General features: G+C 35.2%; 1 protein-coding gene across 15 annotated transcripts in view; it reads left to right on the top strand.

The window, feature by feature from the left end:
- Positions 1-24,832, top strand: part of DLG2 (discs large MAGUK scaffold protein 2) — a gene marked incomplete at both ends in the record, with an annotated part of 1,956,162 nt that overhangs the window by 1,188,352 nt on the left and 742,978 nt on the right. For 7 of the 15 annotated variants that reach the window (XM_084247142.1, XM_084247161.1, XM_084247157.1 and 4 more), the window contains one exon: positions 3,928-4,236. The exons of the other annotated variants lie outside the window; for them this stretch is intronic. In XM_084247142.1, the coding sequence (XP_084103268.1) occupies positions 3,928-4,236 (309 nt within the window). Of the gene's footprint in view, positions 1-3,927; positions 4,237-24,832 lie in introns of those variants that run through there. 15 annotated transcript variants of the gene reach the window in all.

Below are 24,832 nucleotides of genomic sequence, written 5' to 3'. Positions count from 1 at the left end.
ATACATTAGTGTATAATAGACCTGCATTTCCTGAAAATGACTTTACAGTTTAATCTTATCATTGATTTAGATTAATTCCCTCACCATAAACACCCACCAAAATCTAAGTTAATTAGTGAGGATTTGGTACATTTTTATACTTTCTTTTATTTCCTATTAAATTATCTGTAGAAATGAGGCATGTTGTCCTTCCACATTAATTCCTGCTTGCTTTGCTTTAAAGATTTGTAATTAAATTGATTTAAGTATTTTGGAAATAATTTTAGAGTCTAAAGCACTTCACGGAATATTCTTTGTTCTCTCTAATTTTTAAAGGTAAATGTGCTTGGATCTGGAGATTGCCTTGACTGAAGATTAGTAGATACAGAGGAAGAATGACATTAGCATTTATAGAATTTTTAACTTCTGCAGTCACAGGACTGTGTCGTATATACTTTTCAGGTCACAGGAAACTGTATTTAATATTTTAAAGCATGTTCTTATTATTCAACACATTGCTTTTGGCTGCTAAAGGATTTCTGCTACCAGTCAGTCATCATTTAGCAAGCACTTAGGTCTTCTTTTGTAATTAATTATTTTTATTCCTCATATGTGTTTAGTGCCTGAAGGAAATTTTATCTAGAAAAAAAATCTGTATAGTGTTTTAGTGCAGTACAGTTTATTTAGTTATTAATCTTTGCCATTTATTTTTTATTAAACAAATCAAGTCAGATGTTAGTTTTAAGCTCCCATATTAAAATGAGTGATTGTTCTATGAAGTCACAGCCAGGTCAAAGAGAGGTCAATAAGATAGAGCTCATCTAGGCATTGCTCTATGTACCATCTGCCCATGTTAAATCACAGTGATAAGTAGGATGTGTACTTGTGCACCACTAATTCTTCTTTGGGCAGAGTTTCATGGCTTCTCATGGTCATTACAATTGTCCAATTACAGTTGCTCAAATTGAATTATCTCTAATTAGTGGGGCTGTCTCATAGTACAGTGGGCTACTTGGACATATTTCTGTTTAAATGTTCTGTCCTCAGATGTGGAAAACCAAACATCTTATCCTATATGAAAATTAAAAAAGGATGATGGAGAAATAGAAGACAGGATACTGGAATTATTTTATATTCTTTAAAGTGAAAAAAACATTTCCAATATAATCTTGTAATAAGATTAATGAAAATGTGTTATGATCTTTAAAATATTTGGAGGAAAGTAACACTAGTTATACAGCATAAGATATTCATCTATATATAAATGCATACTGAGGTTATTAAACAAAAATTCTTGCCCTTGTGATGGGAAAAATATAGCTTATTCCAAACAACCCAATTATAACAGATTTAGGTCTCTGTGAAGATTTATAGTATCTTTAATTCGTGTCCAGCCAGGAATTTTCTGTCTTGCTGCAAACTGCACACACCATTACAAAACTGTAATAGTTTCACACTGACTTTCTTCTGTGCAGATTGATTCTAATACTTGAGGGGCAAGTGGGTAAGAATAGGGCATGTATATCATGAAGATTCCAAAAGACCTTTGAGCAATGATATCTGTTTGAAAAACTAGAAAATTATCTATGTGTTCAATAAGATTAGAGCTAGCCAAAGGTACCACTCCCCAGTATTCTCACTTGGAGGTGAGGTATTTCTATAGCCCATCAAATCTTACTGCATAGTCATACATCATGTTGGCATCACACTAAAGTGCGTTCTCTAGAGATTCATTTAATCCAAAAGTTCTCTAAGGCATTATTACTTGATCCAGCATGGAAATTACAAGAGGGGTGGGAAGAGAGACAGAGATGGTTTTCTCCTTTTTTTCCCACACTGAGTACCACACGATGAAGCTTTGCTTTAAATCTACTATTTTAGGTAATGAAAAACCATTAATCCCATTGTTATTCCTGTTCAGCAGTCAGCATCATCATATTTTGGGGGCAGATTTCCTTAATATGTCAAAATCAACACTGAAACTAAAAGGAATAGTTTTTTAAATTAATTATTATTTTTATTTATTTTTTTTTTTTGCGGGACCCTCGCCAGCGGCGGGGGAACAAACCGGCGCCATAGAGACTGAGGGCAGCCTCGCAGCCCAGTGCTCAACCTCTGCGCCACCAGGGAAGGCCCTAAAAGTAACAGTTTATGTTTCTGGATCATTCTGAAATAAATACTATTTTCAAAATCATAAGTTCACTCCTTCATTCCCCTACTCTTTCTTCTTATGTATGCACATAAACCATCCATTCATCAATCCAAAAAGTAATTATTGGGTTCTGCTATATGCTGGCTGAGCAGCATGCTAGGTACTTGGGAATAAGTGGCCAATAGCAGAGCAAGGCCTGACCTTGTGAATTTGCACATATGGTGTTTTAATGCATAAAGGTGTTTTATGCACAAAGGTGTTTTAATGCCTATTACCCTTGTCCAGAACTTCGGAAGGACACATTTGTGAAGACAGAAGGAAAGAGAAGATTCTACTTCACTCTTTCAGGATTTTTGCCTTAACAGTGATTTATCAAGGCGGTCTTAGTGATGAAATGTAGAATACTATTAACTCTGGCTTTCAAAATTAGAAACTTTCCAACTTAGTCAGAAATGAAGTGTACACCCCCCCCCAGCATCTGCATAATCCACCAGTAAGATGGATCTTGTGGCATCTAATGGTCTATAGATTAAATGATATAATGAGATTACATCATCTTTGTTTGGTGCTACATAGATAGCAATTTCCCTCACAATCAAACCAACATTATTTCCTTAAGAATGTGTGATAAGGATAGACATTTTGGCAATAACTATGGAAAGTTTCAAAGGAAAAAAAAAATCTAAGTGCTGTAGTAATTAGCCTTTTCCTCTACTGCAAATACTATGTATAGTTTCAGCAATCATATCAACTGTCTTCCTCTGGAAGACAGTTGTTTAAAATTGGATAGTTTTCACTCATTTTTCAGTGAAAGAATTTGAAAATTCTATCTTTGCAAACCAAAATACTAGATGGCAGAGTTGAATGTATCTTTCACTTTAAAATGCAGACTCTCTCTGTGGTGAATGTATTTGTTGTGGTAAAGTATTTGAAAGGAAATCCTCAGAATAATTTGGGGTAAGTAAAAAAAAATCACTGTTAATATAAGCCAACCCATCAGTTTTGAATTTTGAAAATAGCTTTATTATGAATCAGAAAGAATTAATAATCATTCATAGCAGAAAGAATGTATGTTTGGATTTTAATATATAATTACAGTCTCGTACAAATTTAACTTCCAAATAATCTGATCTCAGTTATTTTTCTAAATGAATTGATGTTCTTTAGAGTTCATATTGATGTTATTTAGTTACCTCCTGATTTGGTATGTGTCTTGGCAAAAGTCTTCCTAGATAAGTGATTCCTGTAAATGTTGCAAATTCCTTAACAGGTTACCGTTCCCATCATTTTAAATAGCTCATGCTATATTATTTCCATCTAGATGCATCCTTTCTGTCAAGAAGTGTCCTGCTAGTTTGATAAGAGGCTCTCTTTCCTGAGGTCTGTATTTTGTGTGTGAATCAGCTAGGAGAGTGAAAAAACAGAATGCCAAACAGCAAAAAATATTCTATACTGTGGGGCTCCATCCAAAGAGGGTTTGTAACACAGTGTACAGTCTTGTCGTCCAGCTGTGTGGAGCATTGATTGCTTCTGCCTAGAGCAGGGATACTGTCAAGTTGCTCTGTGAGTTGAGTCATCTATTGACAAAGAGCTACCAGCCCGCAGATAATGCTGTGCGGAGCTGCTCTCGCTGCTCCCACTGCTCCCACGATGCTCTGCTTATAGCAGCTGCCAAAGATACTGAGGGATCCACGGGAGGAAAAAAGACTTTTACAACTGCCTGGAAGAAAGGGGTGTGAGGGAGGAGACATTCCTGTGCAGAGCTGACCAAAGGAAAGAGTAGGCTTCAGTGCAGTATGAATGCATACCTCACCAAGCAACACAGCTGCAGCCGGGGGTCCGATGGGATGGATGTCGGCAGGAGCGCGCCCACACTGATCAGGGATGCCCACTGTGCTTGTGGCTGGCAGAGGAACCCTCAGGGGCTTGAGTACCACTCTCAGACCATGCCTCCCTCAGGACATGGGGGCCCAGCTTCCAACAGGACCAAGTTGGTCACCTTGTGGGACAGTGTGCGGAAAAGCCCCCACAAGATGAGCACCAAGGGCAAAGGGACTTGTGGGGAGCATTGTACCTGCCCCCATGGTTGGTTCAACCCAACACAGGTGAGCCTTTTCCTTCTGACTTTCCCTTGAGCATTGAAAAAACTGAGAGTAAGTTGTGCAAGATTACATGCTTGGGAAACTTTGCTGAGTATTTTGTCCTGCCTGTTTACTACTGTTTGGCAGACAGACGGTAGGTAGGCCAAGAAAACTTGGTATTTTCATAGGTGTTTGTGGACTCACACCTCTGGGTGGCCTGGGAAAGTCCAGGGAGGCTGTGCTCAGTTTCTTTCACTGACTTTTCCTCAAGTTCAACTTGTCTAGTCTGAAGCTGATTTTACTATTCTCCTGCATGGCCTTTTAGCAGCTTCTTTATTTCCAATCATTGATAACTTTCTACTCTGCGTAACCAAGTTTACTTTTATTTTAAAGAGAGAGAAACTCAAACTTTAACGAGATGCTTTTCATCTCTTTAAAGATAAAAACATTCATTTCTTTAGTTAGGGAAAATAGTGACTTGAAATATGCTATTCAAATTGTACTCTTCTAATACCGTATACCTTTTCAATATTGAAGAATTTTTTTTTCTAGTAAGTCATTTTACAAACAAGAGGAATAACGGTGAGTAAGTCAGAGGATGATTAAACTTAGAATAAAATAACAAAACCTTTCATTTATTCATAGAGAAGCAATAAGTTTATTTATATTAAAAACGGTAACTCTCTCATAATGTATTTCTGAAGCAGATGTGCGGATGCCCGTAATTTGATTCCTAGCTTATTCTTGCCCCAAACTATCAGCATTCTCCCAGAAATGAAATTGACTCATTTTTTTCTGCCTTCATCCAGAAGAGAGAAAAAAACTTTCATTAAAATGTTATAAAATATAAATAAAATGCACCTGTAATCACTGTCACAAGTACAGAGCAATTATTGTTTTAAGTATATTGAAAATAGAAATGTTGTGTTTGCAGAAAATAATTCTTGATTTAAATATGCTTTTAACTTAATTATAAAGTGAATGTTGATCCTGAATAAAATGTTATGATCTGAGAGATGTAGAGAAAATTCTAATTCTAATTAATATTAGGATTTTTTTTTAAAGAGTACTTTCTAGAATTTCAGATACCACTGGATCTTAATAATATGGGTACATATTTATGACCATGTATGACTTTTGGTTCACTGATAGTATATATATGGCTTTTGACTCACTAATATCTCAGAATCTTGTTTCAAGTCAAGAAAGATTGTAATTTTTGTATTAAACTAGTTCATCTTGAAATGAAGCCTGACATTTGGAAATTCAGTTATTTTTTAAAGTTTAATGAGAATTTCAAACTGAGTTGATAGTCTTGACAATTTTGAAGACTCTGCATAGTCCTTAATAAATACACATGTTTACATGTATTTAACTGTCTCTATCTCTGTGTTGATAACATTACTTAAGGCTCACAGCAAACAAGACAAACTCACATCTAGCTTATGACTTTTGTAGAGTAGAATAAGCAAACTTAGCTTGTTTTATTGTTACAATTAATTTTATTGAAGATATAATATTTCATTATAAATGATAATTCTCAAGCCATAATCTCTGATGCTACATTCTCATTATCATGCTCTAAAATATTGGTACTTTTATCAGATGGGGATTTTTTCCTTGGATTTTACAAAGTCAGCCTTCTACTTGCCTTAAATTTATAACCATTTATTGCTCTAACGAAGTAAAGTACACGCTCTTCATTGCTAATTAAAGAGCCAATGAGAAGTCAATAAATCGAGGGAGCAACCATCTCTCATTATTCTTTTGCATACAGAATACTACATGTCTTCTCTTTTATTCACATGCATTTAATTACTGGCTAGGAAAAACAGTGGTCGCCAAGTATTGGAGCTATAAAATCATGTTTTAATGTCTTCATGGTTGTCACATTCTTCTATGACCAGAGGCCTTTTACTATCTTAGTCCTATAAAAATCCTGTATTTGATTTATCAATCTCTCTTTGTCCTTTCCTCCATCTTTTTAAAAATATCATGTTGAATAATATTTAATGTGTCTACATATATACATAGATTTAATATGTATATTATCTCTTCATATATTAATATACAGATATTAGTATATATACACAAGTATATATACTTAATACATATACATGTGAAAAATAAATTTTTAGAGTTTTTTTTCTTTTCTCATCAAAAAAGTGCTTGCTTGTTCTCCCAAAGAATGTTTCATTTTCTCCACAAAGTACATTTTCTTTACTTCTGACAAGTGCTCAAATATGTTGATATATGTATGCATATATGTACAATACATGTTCGCATATACATCTATAGAATCTACATAATTTTGAAATACAGATGTGTACTATACACACATGTGTACGATCACAAAAGCCGATCATGTCAGTGTGTGCCTATATTTATGCACACATGCCCCTTAAAAATAAATCTGTTTTGACAGTTTTGTAATTTCATTTTTACCCCTTAAGTAGTGGTAGTCTGTGAATATTATAAAACAAAGAGTGATGTCTAATGAGACTTAACATTAGAATCCTTGATAAGGCAAAATGAAGAAAGTGCATGTTTTTGAATAGCCTTAGTACCCACATGTGGGACAGAACATGCCTGAGGGCTGTTAAGTATCTGGGAGCTGGGATCCTATCCTCTGAGTTATTTGCCATATTACATGGAAATCAGCAGTGTGATTTCCAGCTGTTCTAATAGATGGCCATGGTAAACACTTGTGTTCCGCCCAAGGCTCTCTGCAAACTCCTATTATTTGGGGTCCTGTGTACTTACAGAAATATGTCATTATGGTATTCTTTTACAAAGTGAAAAACAGCTCTGTCCCTTCTCAAATAAGTTTACATTCCAGTTAGACCTGTAGAATTAATATAAACATAATAATAGGAAGAAAATGGAAAAATATAGAGTCCAGAAATAAATTCTGGAATACATGCCTCAGATAATTGTGTCAGCTTTAGGAGGAAATGATGTCCATGTTTGCTTATGTGGCATTTCTGCCCAATGCAGACTGTTGTGGGGAAACAGCACAGAACAGAGGAGACTTAGAGGCCAAGGTCTATTTGTTCATGTATCTCTTCATTTATTTACTCAACTATTGTTATTTGAGTGCCTACTACGTGCCACTGTCAGGCACTATGTATATAATGGTAAAAACGCAGTAGATTCAACTGATCCACCCCAACATTATGGTATGCAATGTTTAGCAAATATATCATTATATGTACAGAATGATACAATCTTAAATCACACAACGAAAGGGAAACAAAGTTCCAAGAGTATTGGCAATTGCATTGGAAATGTGTATTCAAATGCAGAGAACCACAGAGGAGTAAGAGCAAGATGTCTTTTTTTTTTTTTTAAGATATTTCATCTCTTTGAGTGTAGAGTTTTCTGTTTTGTGAAAGGAACAAAAAGGTAGTGACAGGCTTCTAGTGTGTGGTGAGAAATTATTAATGTAATACTTATAAAGCACTTAGCACAGTATTTATTTCTATTAGGGGCTCAATAAATATTTGTGGAATGAATAAATTGTAAGTCCACAATAAAAAAATTATCTCTGATTAACCTATTCCTGTCTCTGATTAACCTAGTGTTATACTTGGCTCGCTGAGGAAAGGGTGAAGTCTTTATAGAGGGAGTGATATTCAGATGCAATTGAATTGAGTCTTGAAAAAAATGTATGTTTTTGCACTGGGCAAAGAGAGTGAAATTCAGGGGGCTAAAATAATCAAAACAGAACACAGATAACTCCCAGGAACCTGTTTGGGTCTGTTCATAGTTCTGTCTGCACAGAACATTGCGTATTGGAAGGCAGGTTAATCTAGAACTGAGGTGGTCTGGGTTTGGTCACAGGTAGACATGATGAGGAAGCCTTTGAGTGGTAGCAAGAAATTACTGCAGAATCTGACAGTCTGCTCTGGCACTCTGTATTTTGACCCTTGTGGTCCATGAACCCTTGCTGGGCCTCAGTTTATGGTTCTAAGAAAACTGTTTTTTCCTAAATAACAACCCTTACCTTCTCCAGTACTAACTTACTATCACCCTGTCAATTGACTCCCCTCATTAATGGGAAGGACTTTAGAATGAATTTATGCTTTAGAGCAGAGCTGAACAATCCTAAATTTGAATTTACTAGTGCTCTGTGATTTCACTTGCCTTAGTTTCTTTAGGACTTACTTGTCTCCTTTATAAAATTTAGGATGATAAAAACATATTGCAGGAAAAACATAATCAGAGTGTAAAATGATTTATAAAGAGCCTAGCATGGCACTTAGAATAGGGGCATTGTTCAACAAATGGTACTTATTTCTAATGATATTCAAATTATTTTTAATATGAATACATTATTATGTGTCAGATTAATTATCATTATTGTGATCTTTCGTTAGAGTGTAGTTTGCTCACTGAATTTTATGATGGCTTACTTACAATGATGAAGGTTAGGCTAGGCAACTGTCCAGAAACATTTGGCAGAGTACCACATAATGATGGGGTGACATTTTGTCCTTCAGTGTTATCTCAGATTTACAATGGTGCACACCAAAAAAAGAAAAAAAAATCTTGTAAATAGAATTTATTGGTGAAGTAGCATTGTCAAAAGCTCGCATTCAGAGGTAGGGGCTATTTGAAGATTTTCTCAGCAACATCCTGCTAGAACTGCATTTGAAGGATTTAGCCAGACTCTGTAAATCTTCCCTTACAGTTCCTTTGCAGTACCTCCAGAAACAGCACTTTGCAGCAACTTGAGTGCAGAGGAAATTTTAGTCCAAGAGGTAGAATTGCCCTAGGCTGAAATCTTGGGCTCAGTTTATGCCCAACCAGAAATATTGAACAGCTTATTTTAACAATCTGACTGTTTCTACTGATTCTTTCCAGAAAGAGAGACTTTTGCCAAAGAAGAATAAGACGTTTTAGTCTTTGGAAAGTAACAACTACCTCCCAAGCAAGAGAAATAGAAAAGAATAAGAAGTTCATGAAAAGAATTAAAGTTCTAGACATTCCTTTGGCAGATTTGAAGCCATTTGATTAGCACTCCTGTACCCCAGCTTCTAGAAACTTATATCGGCCGAGCATGAGCAGGGCAAGGGAAAACAAGGAACAGATGGTGAAAAAGAAAAGAGCAAAAGTGACAATACTGATTAAGTTCTTATAATATATACATTGTATGAAACACTACATTATGGGTTTCTCATTGGTTATTTCTTTGTATTCTCCCAGCAACACTAAAAGAGTAGTATTATAATCCCCATTTTATAGACATGGAAATTGACTCTAAGAGTAACTAGCTTATGGTGACACAATTGATAAAGCCATAAATCTTTTCAAACTTGTATCTGTATGACTTTAACCTTTCCATCACATCTTCCAGACACACCTGTCTGAGGTATGCTGGGAAGTAGAATAATCCCCCACCCCAAAGACCTCTCAAACCTCTAATTTAACAGAAAATGACCTTAAAGATGAGTGTTTTGCAAGGTTGGGAGGACTGGAACACTCTATCAGAATGCTGGGTTTTCACCATTCTACTGCAATTTCTGCTCCCAGGAATCTTGAGTTGTTAGGATCGATTGGTGTTGATTCCCATAGTACTGACACCACAGTAAGATCACTTGCTTTAAAAAAAAAGTCTCAAAAAGTGTGGTTATTTTCAAATTGTACTCAACTTTGTAACATTTATATTAGAGAATTGGGAGCCATGTATTGTAAATTATGTATATGCCAAAAAAGTACATGCAGACATTGTCTGTCAAAAGTCCCAGATCAACAACTTGCATTGTTGAATATTTGCCCGCCTGCCTGTGTATCAATCAGGACAAGAATCAAATGTCTCCTTTTTAAAATCTTCATCACCACATCATCCTCTTCCTTTTTGTGATGTTGTTTGATCTATTACTAATATAGCCTTACTTGATTTGATTTTCCTGTATTCTTCATTACATTATTTTAATTTACCAAAATAGCATATGAGTTTTATGTTAGAGAAGGATGGGAATTTAGAAGTCATCTAGTATATTTTTCATAGAAGAACCTGATGCTTAGAAAGGTTAACAGATGCTCTAAAGCTATTCATTTTCTGGCAAAATCGGTCAATGTCTTTGAACCAATAATTTAGTACTTTTTACTGCTTCCAGCTGTCATTCTTTTCTTCGCACTTAAGTGCTCATCATTATGAAGTATAATTGTTGACAAAAAATAATAAGCATATGATTTGTTGATAATTCAGTGTTTAGCATTATACAAAATGTTAAATAAACCTAATCTCTACTACATCATAATGCAGACAAGTTGTCCCCAGTAGATAAGGAGAGAGGGAAGTAACCAGAAATCATTTTAGAAATTCATGAAAGGTCCTTATATATCAATAATAACTGGGAGGTGATTCTGGCTTCTAGGAGAAGTAGATTAGAGATATTACACGTACTACAATGTGCAGATTAGTCCTGCATGACAAGCTTGTCCTATATGCTGTACAGTTTTTAACAGCCCACTGGATAGTCATTTTTTTTTTTTAAGTTTGTGATTTTCTAAGCCTAAAATCAAGTTCAGTTTCAAGTAAATACAAAGCCCTTTCTTCAAGGATTTAATAATCATTAAATATTCTAGTAATGTAATCTCTGTATAATTCAAGGAATCATGGCATTTTATTCTGTTAGGAATTATATCAACAGTTCATTCCCATTTGGAAAATATCATTCTTGCAGCTATGCTGTAGCTCCTGGTATTTGTTTTCCTGATTCACCTCTCCGCTTTCAGTCTACATATTTAAATGTCACTTGAAAATATGTTATTGATAACCAAACATTTTTAATAGGTAGAAGTTCATTAAATAGAAAGATCTTAGCAAATTTCTCTTTTAAAATATTTTATTTGATTATCACAGTATATATTTAAATATTTTATCATACAATATGGAATCTATTTTGTGAAAATTATCTGAAATTATTTGTCTTAGAGTTGGCTTTCAATTTTACTGATATTGTCCCAAAGTTTATCTGCATTTAACTTCTCTATCAGCTATGAGGTTGCTGGGTTTTCTTTTATAATCATCTCCTATTCTCCATTTTTTTTGAATAAAAAGAGAGAATTCCAATGTCTTTTGAAAGACTGGAAATCAAATATATACATATATACCCTTACATGTTTTTTTCCAGGGGTGGGGTGATTCTAAATAAGAATAAAGTGATAAAGATAAACAAAATGGATGGGTGAATGAATCTGTAAATAGAATGACAGATAGATAAAGTTCCTCATTGATCTTCCCTATGTAAAACAGAAATTATTTTGACACTAAAATTATAAATACGGGGCAATTTTGTTGTAAAAATGTGACACTTTCCTACCTTTTCTGCCTCAACTATAGGCAATCTTGATTGATAATCTAAATATCAATTAAAGTTCTTTCCTTTGATCTCATATAGAAATGATCTGCTACAGTCATATGTTTCTCTTACCCTTTTTCTGTTCTTATAGAAATGATATCTGGTCTCTTTATTCCACTAAATCTGAATTACTCATTATAAGTAAGCGGTTGACAGCTTCATTATATTGTCTGGTATAGTTGGGGTCACAGAATGCACTGTTTAAAACATTGTAACATAAAATAATTTATTTCCATTTTAACTTTAGTTAAGGTTTTAGTATGATAATATGTAGGCATCTGTATTATCCATATGTTTCATACCTGGTTCAGAAAGAAGGGCCTTTCAAAGCATTTAGTATAAAATAGGAAGGTTGGGTCATATGTAACTGGGAGCAGTGGGCTTGATTTGATACTGTTATGTGCACTGTCATGTATGTGCCTAGCCCAGGAGTCAGCAAAGTGTATTCTACAGGTCAAATCCAATCTGCTTCCTATTTTTAACCAGAATCTAATGATGTTCTTTTTTAGATTTTTTAATGGTTGAATAAAATAAAATAATAAAAGATAATAATATTTGATGGCATGTGTAAATTAAATAAAACTCTAATTTTACTATCTACAGTTATATTAGTACACAGTCATGTTCCTTTGTTTACATTCTGTCTGTGATGACTTTTTCGCTACAAAGGCAAAGTTGAGTAGTTGAGGTACAGAGCATAGGACCAGACTAGGGCTAGAAAGTCCTAAAATATTTATGATCTAGCTATTTATAGAAAAAGTATGCCATCCTCAGCTCTAGACTATCAGCCTTCCTTTGCCTTCTGATGGGTTGCCCTATTTTAATAAAACTTATCCATATTTTAAAGATCTGATTCAATCAGTCTTTTATACTTTTCAATTCACTCTAGCTCAGAAAACCTCTTAAATTGGCATCCTGCATGTTTGTAATGTTACCTTGCTTTGTGGTTGTTACTTTTCAGCATCCCTGATTAGAGAATGACGTTTTTCATATGTTCAGCATGGAGCCTAACTCACAAAGCTAGCTGTCCAATTACTTTTTATGACAATTCTTATATTATTATTCTTAAAATGTGTATTTGAACCCAGAATTCTCAGCTGCATCTGTGACTGTGGAGATGTGTTCTACATCTTTCTGGCTATATGGTTTACATTGTATAATTTCCCCATCACAGTGTATCACACAGATAAATATCTGCCCCACTAAGCTCAATTTCTTCAAGCACAAACTTCAGTTGCCCTTGTTCCCCCAGTACCCAGCATGCTATAGTAGGTAGGTTCATCAATAAATTGTTACAAATTTCTGAATATTAGCACAGGGCCTTATATATAAAGGTGCTTAATCAGTGTTGAATTTGATTTATTGTCATTATAACTATTCATTATAAGATTGCCTTAAGATAAAGAGTGTTGTCTTCAATCCTCAGAGTAGCTCTAAAATAACAGATTGTGACAAAAGTTGTTAACATATTACTACTTAGTTAAATTGTTTTGCTTTTCGACTTTTGTTTTGGTTTAGTGTTTTGTTTTAATCTTTTCTGTGGTGCTGCTAAAATATTGAAATCACTGTTCAGAAATTAGGTTCAGTATTCAAGTGGGTCATGCTGTTCAATGATGAACGGAACAGTACTGCACTTTGAGAGGACAATCAGGAAAAAAAAAATCTGATCCTACACAGTTTGTCTAATTTAGGAGTCACTTGTTCCCTAGAAGGTTAAAATAATGTCATGAAGTATTATTTTATAATTAGCTTTGGTACAATCTATTGCAGACTGCATGACCTTTATTTCCTCCATCAATTTCATCATTAAGTATAAGTGCTCAGAGTACAGTAGTTGGCACCAACACATTAAAAATCATCATTGAACGCATTTGCACTTCATTCTGATAGGTTGTACTATTTAGCTAGTGGTCAACATTGATTGTTAGACTTTTCAATATGTATTTTTTTCTTTAAAAATGCACATAGAACTAAATTCTGCTTCAATTCTTCTCTCATGACATACTCATACTTCAGGAACAATTTTGTACACTAATTATATACTAATCATTTATTTTTCTGATATCTTTTATATGGTCTCTATTACACATACCACTGCATTTGGCTACATTTTTTAAAAAAGGACTTTAATTTTTTAAGAAGTTTTAGGTCCACAGAAATATTTAGAGAAACAGACTGTCAGTGATCATTTATTCTTTGTTTTCATATCAAGGTATTTTTTAAGAAAAAATGAAAACTAAGTGAATAATCAAAATCATACATTTATACTTCATTTTAAAATTATTTTATTATTTCACTTTGATGTAAAATGATCAAGTTTATAATAAAAATATAAGCTAAAGATATGTAGAAAAAAGATTAAAATTTACCTATAATTCCACTCACAGTTAATCACAGTTCATATTTTGATACCTTTTTAGTTTTTATTTGGTTTTACATGTGCACTTCAAAAATATGATATTTTGCATTGGCTAATACTCCCAGGTGTAACTAAATATAAAGTATGGTTTATGTACATCTCGAGAACGAATTTTAAGAATATAAAGATGTATTAGTTTATAAAGTTAATGTATTGTAAATATTTGCTTAAGCTAGTGAATTATTTTTTCTTGTCAAATATTCTAATTTCTTTCTACCAAAATTAATGTTCTTATTTTTGTTAATATAAATTCTGACCATTATTATATATGAATCTTTGATCACATTTCTCATAATGGGGTATTTTCAGGAAAGTAATCACTGAATCAAGGGTTAATTTTTTTTTCCATATTTAACTCAGCCCTTTATATTTTTTTAATTTCATATATTTTTTACATCATTTTTCATTTTTGCACAATGTATGCATTTTCATCTTGGTTATGGTCCCCATACAATTCCCACCACCCTTGTTTTGATCCTACTCCCTTTCCTCCCCACCACACGGAAACATTAATTCAAAAGGGCAACTGCACCCCTATGTTTACAACAGCACTATTTACAATAGGTAAGCTATAGAAACAAACCAAATGCCCCAAAATCAATGACTGGATCAAGGGTTAAATTTTTAAGGTTCATAATATTTATTTATTCAGTCAGTTTTCATTCAGCAATTAATTATTGAACAGTCCCATGTGCCAAACAGTGCTAATCAATGGGGTTGTAATGAAAAACAGAAGAGATTGATTCCTAACCATACAGCTTATAGTTAATTGCCAAATTGCTTTTAAGAAGACTTTATAAATTTAAAATTCTTCCATTCCAGGACTGTATGAATGCATAAATCCTCCTATGCTCTTGATGGTTCAATTTTTATAAAAAACAGTATGGATTTGGTAGGCTAAAAATTACACGCTGTTTCTATTTTAATTTGATTTTGTTTGTGAATGAGAATGAATATTGTTGATGTGATTATAGTTAATTGAGATGCCATCATAATTTTTTTATAATACTTAGCTCACAAATAATATCTACTGGTAAAATAATAGATGCTTGATTAGTTGACTGGGTGGATGAAAGGCAGGATGGATAGATGGTTGGATAAATGGATACCTAAATAGAAGGAAGGACATAGAAGTAGGAGACTTCCTGTTTGAAAGTTCTGGTGAAAGTTATTTCCACTTATCCTAAATATAGCTGGTTGGTTATTAGCCATTTTCCTGAGTGAGCAAAGCCTCCCTCTCTCCTGTCATTATAATTATTTTCCTTATGCTGTTTCTGTTTTCTGGGAGCAAAAGAGCTGAATGTTCTTCTTTCACTGATGTAGGTAAGCAAGACTGAATTGAGTGACAGATGAAAAAGTAATCAGTACTATGACAGAAGTAGATAAGCTATCTGATAGTGTGGATAAAGTGCTGAGGCATGCAATATGAACATTATATTGTAAGGGACAGTAAGAGAGCTCGTAGAGGGAATGTCATATGACTGATTAGGTGGAGAAGGGTAATATTCCAGAAATTCCCTGCCTATTTTATAATATGATTATATAGGGATAAAACCTCTTATGAAATTTGTACATAGATATATTCTGTGATGAATTTGGGTCCATATGTCTTGTAATGCCAGCAACTTTCCCTAATAGTCAAAACCTTAATATCTGAGGATGATTGTATGAAATTTTATCCAACATTATTCATCATCAGTAGTGCTGATGCCAACATTTAGAATTAAAATTGTGTATCAACAAATCTCTGGATTCTTCTTATCAAAAACCGGGGACTCTTTAGCTGTTCTAAAGTAGATCAAAGCTAATCTGTGGTAATATGAGGGCAGTCTATTTCTAAAGAAAGGGAGAATTCATTTTCAAAGGGTTGAACAAAAAGGGCTGACAATTAAATAGTTTGAGGACTGTAAGCAGATAGAGAGCAGAAACTTTTTAGATCCTATGAAAGAATCCAGTAAAACTTATGGTTCCATGTAGGTTTGTAGTTATTACTTTCACAGTAATTGAGTATAAAAGTAATGGACAATTGACATTATGAACTCCACAAATTTACCCAGAACCTTAGCCTATTTTTCATTTCTCTTTCCTACCCTGCTTTGCTCCCAAACTTGTTTTACAATCCTCTCAGCTTACCATGCCAGAAAATCAGGAATATTTCATCAGCTCCATCATCTTGCTAGTGTCAGGACCTTATAAATTGTCAACTAATTGATATAGAATTATATCTCAGTGTCTCAAATATTATCCTTTTTTATACTTCCACTCAGTAGTTGAGTGTAAACATGCGTTATAATTCACATAAGCCATTTGCAATACCCCGTGGTCTTCCAGATGACTTTGATCCATTCTAAGTGTTTTTGTTGAGAAATGATTTAGCAACTTCAAAAATTTTAAAGTAGTGCTCCATTTTGAATGCATTCTGACTTATGAAGAAGACAAGCAAGTCTAGAAATGTTAATAGCTATTCTATGTTGGATTAAATATATTAATAAGTTTTTTTATTATTATTATAGTGATTTTCCAAGTCCTTGAAGTATTGCCTTTCTCACAGGCACACAGCATATGAGGATCATTTCTTTTCTTTTTTTTTTTAAAAGATTTATTTATTTACTTATACAAGCACTGGGTACAGTCAGAAGCACGGGAGGGTGAGAGAATTCACCAGAGCCAGAGTGGGGAGCAGAACAGGCAGACTGACGGAGCACACTGCTGAGGGGAGCAGCAGGCGGCAGGAGAGGTCTCCATGCTATGTGTGACACTCGGCCGGGGATCGAACTGGCACTGCAGAGGCTGAGGGCAGCTTCGCAACCCAGTGCTCAACCGCTGTGCCACCGGGGAGGCCAAGGAGGATCATTTCTTAAATGCGCATGCTGATGAAATCCCTTTTTCAATGATACTTATTTACCAGCATCTCATAAAATAGTTGCCAAACAAGTTTATAAAATAAAAATTGTTTCCCAACCCAAATGCCCCAAAATAGATGACTGGATCAAGAAGATGTAGTACATATACACAATGGAATACTATTCAGCAATCAAAAACAATAAACTAATGCCCTTCACAGCACATGGATGGAGCTAGAAGGAATTACGCTCAGAAGGCAAAATAAAAATATCAAATGGTTTCAATTATGGGAGGAATATAGGGGAACCAAAGAAGGCATCAGGGAAAAAATAACAACAATAAAAAAACACAAAATAAAACAAAAATAAACAGATAACTATGAACCAGAGACATTATACAGAGAAGGAGGAGGGAGAGGGATCAGAACAAGGGAGGGAGGAGCACAGGGGACCTTGGTGAGGGTGCACAGGTGCATTGGAGATTCTATGGGACTACACCTGAGAAAAGAAAGCAAACATTGTTAAAAAATGAACAGTGATGTAAAAAGTTAAAAATATATAAAAATTCTTTCCTTCCAGAGCATTCAAATCTGTCTTCAATATGATCCCAACCTGCATTTCCAACTCGATTTCCACTTCCTCCTACTGTGTTCTGTTCATACCCAACCACTGATTTCCCCTGATTCTCTGATGTCATTTGCTATCTTCTGCCAAACCACTGCTAATGCTTCCCTCTCTAAAGTAACTCTCCCAGTTCATTGGTAAATCTTATTAATTATCCAATGGTCATCTTAATTTTACTTTATTATTTTTATTGATTTTATTATTTTATTTTATTTATTATTTAATTGGTTTGTAACACTGTATACGATTCAGAGGTATAGGTTCTCACCTCTTCAGATGTATGTCACCATGCTAGTCCACCATCAATGTTACCTTCTTTCTTTATTTTTTAAAAAGATTTATTTATACAAGAGCTGGGGGTGAGAGAATTATACAAGCAGGAGGGTGAGAGAATTCACCAGAGACAGAGTGGGGAGCAGAACAGTGCTGAAGGGAACAGCGGGCAAAGCAGGAGAGGACTGCCACACCATGTGGGTTTCTCTCTGGCTGGCCAGGAATCAAACCCACTCTGCAGAGGCTGTGGACAGCTTCACAGCATGGTGCTCAACCCACTGTGCCAGCGGGGAGGCCCAATGTTACCTTCTTTAGACCTGCCTTTTCTATGCTGCCACAGAATATTGTTTATACACCTACTTTTCATTTTAGCATTGTGATCACTTGTATATATGCTTTATCTACTGCAATGGAAGCTTTTTTTTTAAAGATTTCTTTATGCGTACAAGAACTGGGGTACAGGACAGCGGTGTGAGGGTGAGAGGATTCACCAGAGACAGAGCGAGGAGCAGAACAGGCAGACTGAGGAAGTACACTACTGAGGGGAGCAGAGGGCGTGGCAGGAGAGGTCTGCTGTGCCGTGTGGGACACTTGCTGGTGGCTGGGGATTGGACTGGCTCTGCAGAGGCGGTGGGCAGTTTCGCAGCCCAGCGCTCAACTGCTGCGCCACCAGGGGAGGCCCTAAAATTGTTTGTTCTTGTCACATTAATGAATAAGTTATATTTGGGGGAATAAAATTCAGCCATTGGGAGTAGATATCACATTTTTGCACTTCTGACTAATTGACTAAATTGATGTAGGAATTCATAAATTATATTTTGTAGTAACCTAAAGTGTCCTCTTATCATGAGATAGCTGTTACAAGCATGTGATTAGCTTGGCAGAGTCTACATTATCCCATCACTAAAATTTCTACACGGTAAACTCCACTATAGCATTGGCCTTGACAGAGTGCATGAATACTTCCTTATTTCAGACCACTCTACAACTGCATATTTCAAGGACTGTGATTTAATTCATAGCTCAGCAGAAACCACATAGTGACAGGTTATGTTGACTGCCAGATTCTCCGGAGTTGGACTCATACTGAACCTCACAACTCAGAGAAGAGTGAATTGAGTACGCTGCAGTGGAAAGATACAGAACTGGAAATCAGGAAACTTGGGCTCTAGTAGCTAGAGCACTCTGGGATTTTTGATCATTCTAGCCACGTCTGAAAATTCCAGCTGGAGGAAGTTGTACACTAGATGAAAAACAAGAGTATTACATTTCAGTGTCGACACTGATTCGTGGTGTTTATACAGACTATGGTGAAGCTACATCAAGGGCACACAGAAAAAAAGACAGTGAAAATTAGGACCATTGGCCATGAATAAGAAACAAAGTGGTAACCTAGATCTCTAGTTTCTTTTATAGTCCTAGCCTTCCACGATGCAATATATTCTGTAACATCACAGAGCACAGAGTAAAATGAATGATCATGAGTATCTTATTTGCTAGGAATTTCTTAGTATCATTCCTCAATTTAACTTTCAAAATAATCTAGGGAGACAAATTATCTTCCCTCCATTTTGTGGATGACCATATAGACTTTTAGAAGCAAAGTAATTTGTCCTAGCCAAAACAAGGGGGAATGGGAATTGTATGGGGACTATAACCAAGATGAAAATGCATACATTGTGCAAAAATGAAAATGATGTAAAAAATATATAAAATTAAAAAGATAATAAAAAGAAAGAAAAAACACTTTATGAATTTACTTATTAAAGGTCATTTGAAAAGAATAAAAAAAAAAACTATTAACAAGCATTAGATTTGTGATTGGAACTCAAGTTCTGAGTCCAAAGTGTCACTCCTTATATCACGCTGCGCTAACTCATCTGTATTTGCTGATGTTGACTTGATTTATTACATGCTGAGAAGCATGGAATGGTCAGAAAACTAAACTTATTTAGGTCACTACACAGGTCCAAAAATAATGTTTATGTATGAGGCTTCTGCAAATGTAATAGGTTTGGGGATGATGTAGGAACAGTACAGTTTTTTAAAAAAATAATTTATGTATGCCTCTCCTTGAAACTATTTAACTGCTTAAGACTTCATTTTGTGATGGTAGCATATGTGTCAAATTCTGGGGTGAGTGATGTTTTTAATGCTTTTTAAATATTTTGAAATTTGGAATATTATTAAAGAGAACCTAAATATCATCCCTATTCCCAAACTCATGGTCCAGTTTGGCTGCTGTAATCATTCTATCCAAGGGACAGATCTACCACTTACCTAACATAACAGATGGCGTTCAATTAAGTTCTCAATAAATAATAGCTGATTAAAGAAATATGGCATTGCATCTTAGCTTTTGCAATAGAGAACAAGAGATATTCTTTTAAAAGTACTCAATTTCATCTTTCATATTTACAGTAATAAATTTAAGACATAAACTCATGCTACTCAATAAATTAAAAATTGTTTAACAAGTTGACCCCAGCATATAGAGAGTTATGCAGGCAGCTGTGATTTCTTGTCCTCTCTGTCTGCCAGAACTTGACTCCTATTAGGTTACAGGATTACATCACTAGATGAATCATGTAATGCATTATCTTTCCTGAATCCTTATGCCCTAGTCTGTGATACGGGTTCTATTACATGCGCATTCCCTTTCTGGTGATGATAATGATGCAGGTATGGAGGGAGAAGTGGTGTTAGACAGGAAGATTGTATCCTCATTTTTTTTCCGTGCAGAATATTGGTGAAATCTGACTTTTGGAAAATGATTTTTTATTAGTTGTGATGTTTTCTGATGAGTTCTAGATTATCTATGTAATCATGTCTTCATTTCTGCAGCAGTTGAGCTTAAGAGTATTCCTTCCTGCCCCCTCCCTAGAGTTTTGGGTATTTTAAAAAGTTGTGATTTCAAAGTAAGTTATACTGAACTTCTGTCATATATTTCTTGGATTATAGGGGGATTTAGAGATCAATAGCAAATCAATAACTAAGTCTACTCACACAGATCTTACCTAGATTGTTGGAACAATCTTTAAAGAAGCCTTTTACTTCTAATGCACCAAAAGATCCATCTATTCAAGCTGCCAGAATATTGATAATACCTCCTCCCCACACAAAATGTCTTGTCATTCTCCTGCTCAAAATCCTTCATTGACCACCCTGCTTATGGTATGTAGTCCAAATGCCTTAGAGTGACAGATAGGCCCCTATTATCCACACACTGATCAACCCTACACCTTTAAACCAGTTTCTCTCCCTTTTCCCTTCCCAACTACATTATTCTCCAGAAAAAAAAAAAATCCTTTTTTAATACACTCTGAGTCTTCTTGTTTCTAATTTTTTTTTAATATATCAATTTTGGGGAGAGACAATAAATATACTTTTTTCATTTAAATTTAAACCAAATTATAAAGAGGTGCCAGATTCTAATGGATTTTTGAAAAAATCAATTTATGATTGGTAAAAACCAGAATGGAGGAATTCACTATGGTAGATAGTCAAATGAACTTGCCAGCATCTTTTGAACTGTATCCCACCCCACTTTCTATCATACTGCCAGCTTCTGCAGAAGTGCAGCTTGTTGTCTTAGGCACATCTTTGGACGAGAATGCCAGGTGACTGACTGCAGGCTCCTCAGCTCCTGGGAGGGAGGAGTGAGTGAGCATGCCCAGTTCCTTTACATAAACATACCCAGTATAAAAGAAACTTCTCTTTCTGGGGGTGGGCAAAGAGACCCAAGGCATTACTCTGGAGAAGTCTTTAGACAGTAACCATAGTAGTGAGGGAAAAAATGGCCTCACATGCCATTATTCTGAGCCAGAAGAAGCCTTTTCTCCATTGTCTTTCTGTAGGATTCTAGCTAGCCTGCCACATTCAGCTTCAATTCCATCCCTTTCTTGTCTGTTGTTTTCTTTGTCTGGTTACTCTTCACCCTCCCCTAGTGCCCCAACCAGTGTAGACATGTTGTTTCCATTACACTCTATATTCCTTTCATTGTAATACTTGATGCCAGTTTAGTGAAATGATTAGCTAGTCTGAAATCCTCCAGGGCAGTAGTAGTATGCTTTATGAGTACCTATGAGTGAATTTAGAATCTTGTGGACATTTAATAAACAAAAGAGATACTTCCCACAATACTTCAGTAGAAGGAATCCAAGAAAAGAAGAATTACTTTGATTACTATCTATTGGGTGTTAGAAAATGGGTTGGAAATGCATTCCTATTTACTCGTCTCTCCAGCACAGCAAACTCCAGGGATTTAAAAAAGATATTCCCATTTTAGAGATGAAGAGAATGATTCACAGAAGAGCTTTGGCTGACTATCTGTGAAGTCCATATGCAAATCCAAGTCAGCCTCCATCTTTTAGATGAACACTTATACCTCTCTGATCTCAGTCATCTGTAAACTGAGATAGTTTTTCAGAAAGAAATTTGAAAGATATAAAGGTTGTTATACATGTGGAGAAAAACTCACACTCATGTGTTCCTTAGTCTTAAAGAAGTTCTTAAATAAAGATAATATAAATTTAGAGATAAGCATCTTAATATTTTCAGTGAGGGACCTTATTCCCAATTTGAATGATTAAGTTCTCTAAGGGGTGTTACCCCAAACATGAATGGGTATCCCAGAAATTAGACTACAGATTAGTTGACAGTCAAGATAGTCAATTTAAAAATTTGTGTATTGCCCCATTAGCTTAATTTGGCAATGTTCTTTCTTTTATCCTCTGACCTAACTCATTCTGTATTATTTCATTCTCAACTTTTCATGCTGCTTGGTCTAATTGGATTAACTCCTTTAATCTGATGTTTCTGAGCTCACCCAGCTGACTGCCAATCATTTTAGTCATATGTGACAAAATCATCCTCATCTTCAAAATACTCAGTAAATTATAACAAATTATGAAATTTACTTATATTACTTTCTGAACTGGTTGATAACATAATGTTAAAAAAATGAGTAAACAACAACAAACTGTGTACTGAATGCTAGCACTGTGCCAAGTATCCCAGTAAGGGATGCGTAGGCATTTTTTCTAGAAACCTTGACACTGTTGTATGTTAGTCATTCGTCTTCCTCACCTTTAGGGGAGAGAAAACAATACCAACAACAAAAAACAACTCCTGAGCAAGTTTAAGCAACTTCCCCATGGTGACACTGAGTTAGTGGCATATAAAAATACAAACATTTACTAATTCTGTCTAAAAATTTTGTTCTTTTACCCTTTACTTCTAAAATCACAATTCCAATTTTTTAGAAGCTGAGAACTATCTTAAGAAATAGACAAAGGGCCTTCCCTGGTGGTGCAGAGGTTGAGTGTTGGGCTGCCAAGCTGCCCGCAGCCTCTGCAGCGCCGGTTCGATTCCCGGCCAATGGCGAGGGTCCCACATGGCATGACAGACCTCTCCTGCCACCCGCTGCTCCCCTCAGCAGTGTATTTCTTCAGTCTGCCTGTTCTGTTCCCCGCTCTGGCTCTGGTGAATTCTCTCACCCTCCTGCACTTCTGACTATACCCAGTGGTTGTATAAATAAATAAATAAAAATCTAAAAAAAAAAAAAAAAGACAAAATTGAATTTATTTCTGTCTCTATAATTAACAAGATTTTAGACCCTAGGTATGGTATTCAACCTCTGCACAACTTCTTTTACTTGCCTGTCTAATGGGTATAATACCTGGATCTTGGGGTTACTTTATAAAAACAGCTAGTACAGGGCCTCCTCTGGTGGCACAGGTGGTTAAGCGCAGTGCTGTATGTGTATTGCACCTGTTTCTATTTTCTGAATAACATACATCACCTAGGTAAATAATGTAACCAAGTTAATGTAACCAAGTAACCAAGTTAATCATAGACTGGGAAAATTAAGAAAGGTCTGTGCACTGATTAATGATCATTAATAATTTCTGAAACAATGTAAAAGTAAAATCACATGATTGCATGATATAATGATCAAATAAAAAATTTCTGATGTATAAATAAAGACCCACTGAGACCCTCAGCAGGAGATGCCTGCACCCTGATCAAGTGTCAGTGTCTCCTCACTATCTCATCTACTTCATCTCCCTGCCTCCCCTTATCCCTTTTGCCTACACCGTCTCATCCTTGAGGGGACCCTGACATGACATTTTGCTGGAGCTGGCCTCTGGCAGCTGTGAAGCTGTCCGCAGCCTCAGCAGCGCCGGATTCGATCCCTGCCAGCCAGTGAGGGTCCCACATAATATGGCAGACCTCTCCTGTCTCACCTGCTGCTCCCTTCAGCAGTGTATTTCACTCAGTCTACCTGTTCTGCTCCCCACTCTGTCTCTGGGAAATCCGCTCACCCTCCCGTGAATCTGGCCTGTACCCCGGTTCTTGAATAAAATAAATAAATAAATCTTAAAAAAATTAAAAAAAAAATAAAAAGCTAGTATATAAGAAGCTTAGTGTTGTACATGGTGTTTGGTGGATGTTTAATAAAGGCTAAATCTTTTTTTTTTCCTTACACAAAAAAATACTCACCTCTTATGTTTTCTAAATCTTTTATTTGAACCTGAAGATCCCTGGGACAACAGGCATTATTCCCCTATTCTACAGTAGAGAAAATAAACTCTCAGAAAAGTCAAGAGGCTTAGTTTCTTTCATCCACACCTCATAAGGAGTGGAACAAGGACTTCACATTTCTCTCCCCTTTTTATTACATGGTTGTCCCTTGGGAAGGCAGAAATCTAAAGGTATGAAGCCTGAAAGTTTCTATAATATGTAAATATTACTATATACATATACATACATATATCTATGTACATATACAATGGTTCTATAATATGTATATATTATATAATATGTAATATATGTGTATATAATATTTATACATAATAATATACATTAATATATAATATATACTTTATATACATTTTATATATACTAATATATAAATATTATATATATATACACATTACAAAAAAAATTGTTCAATCTTCTATCCCTCCTTTCCCTGAGAGGCACACATGTGGGAAGGACTCAGGAAGGAAGAGCAGGATTCATTAGGAAGGCTGCTCCTTGTTCAGTGAAGGCCATGATTTGAGTTGACATCTAATATAAGTGGTGTT

This window comes from Talpa europaea (genome assembly GCF_964194135.1).
Source record: "Talpa europaea genome assembly, chromosome: 1".
NCBI classification, from domain to species: Eukaryota; Metazoa; Chordata; class Mammalia; order Eulipotyphla; family Talpidae; genus Talpa; species Talpa europaea.
Note: the sequence above shows the minus strand (reverse complement) of the source record. Positions and strands in the feature narration are given on the sequence as shown.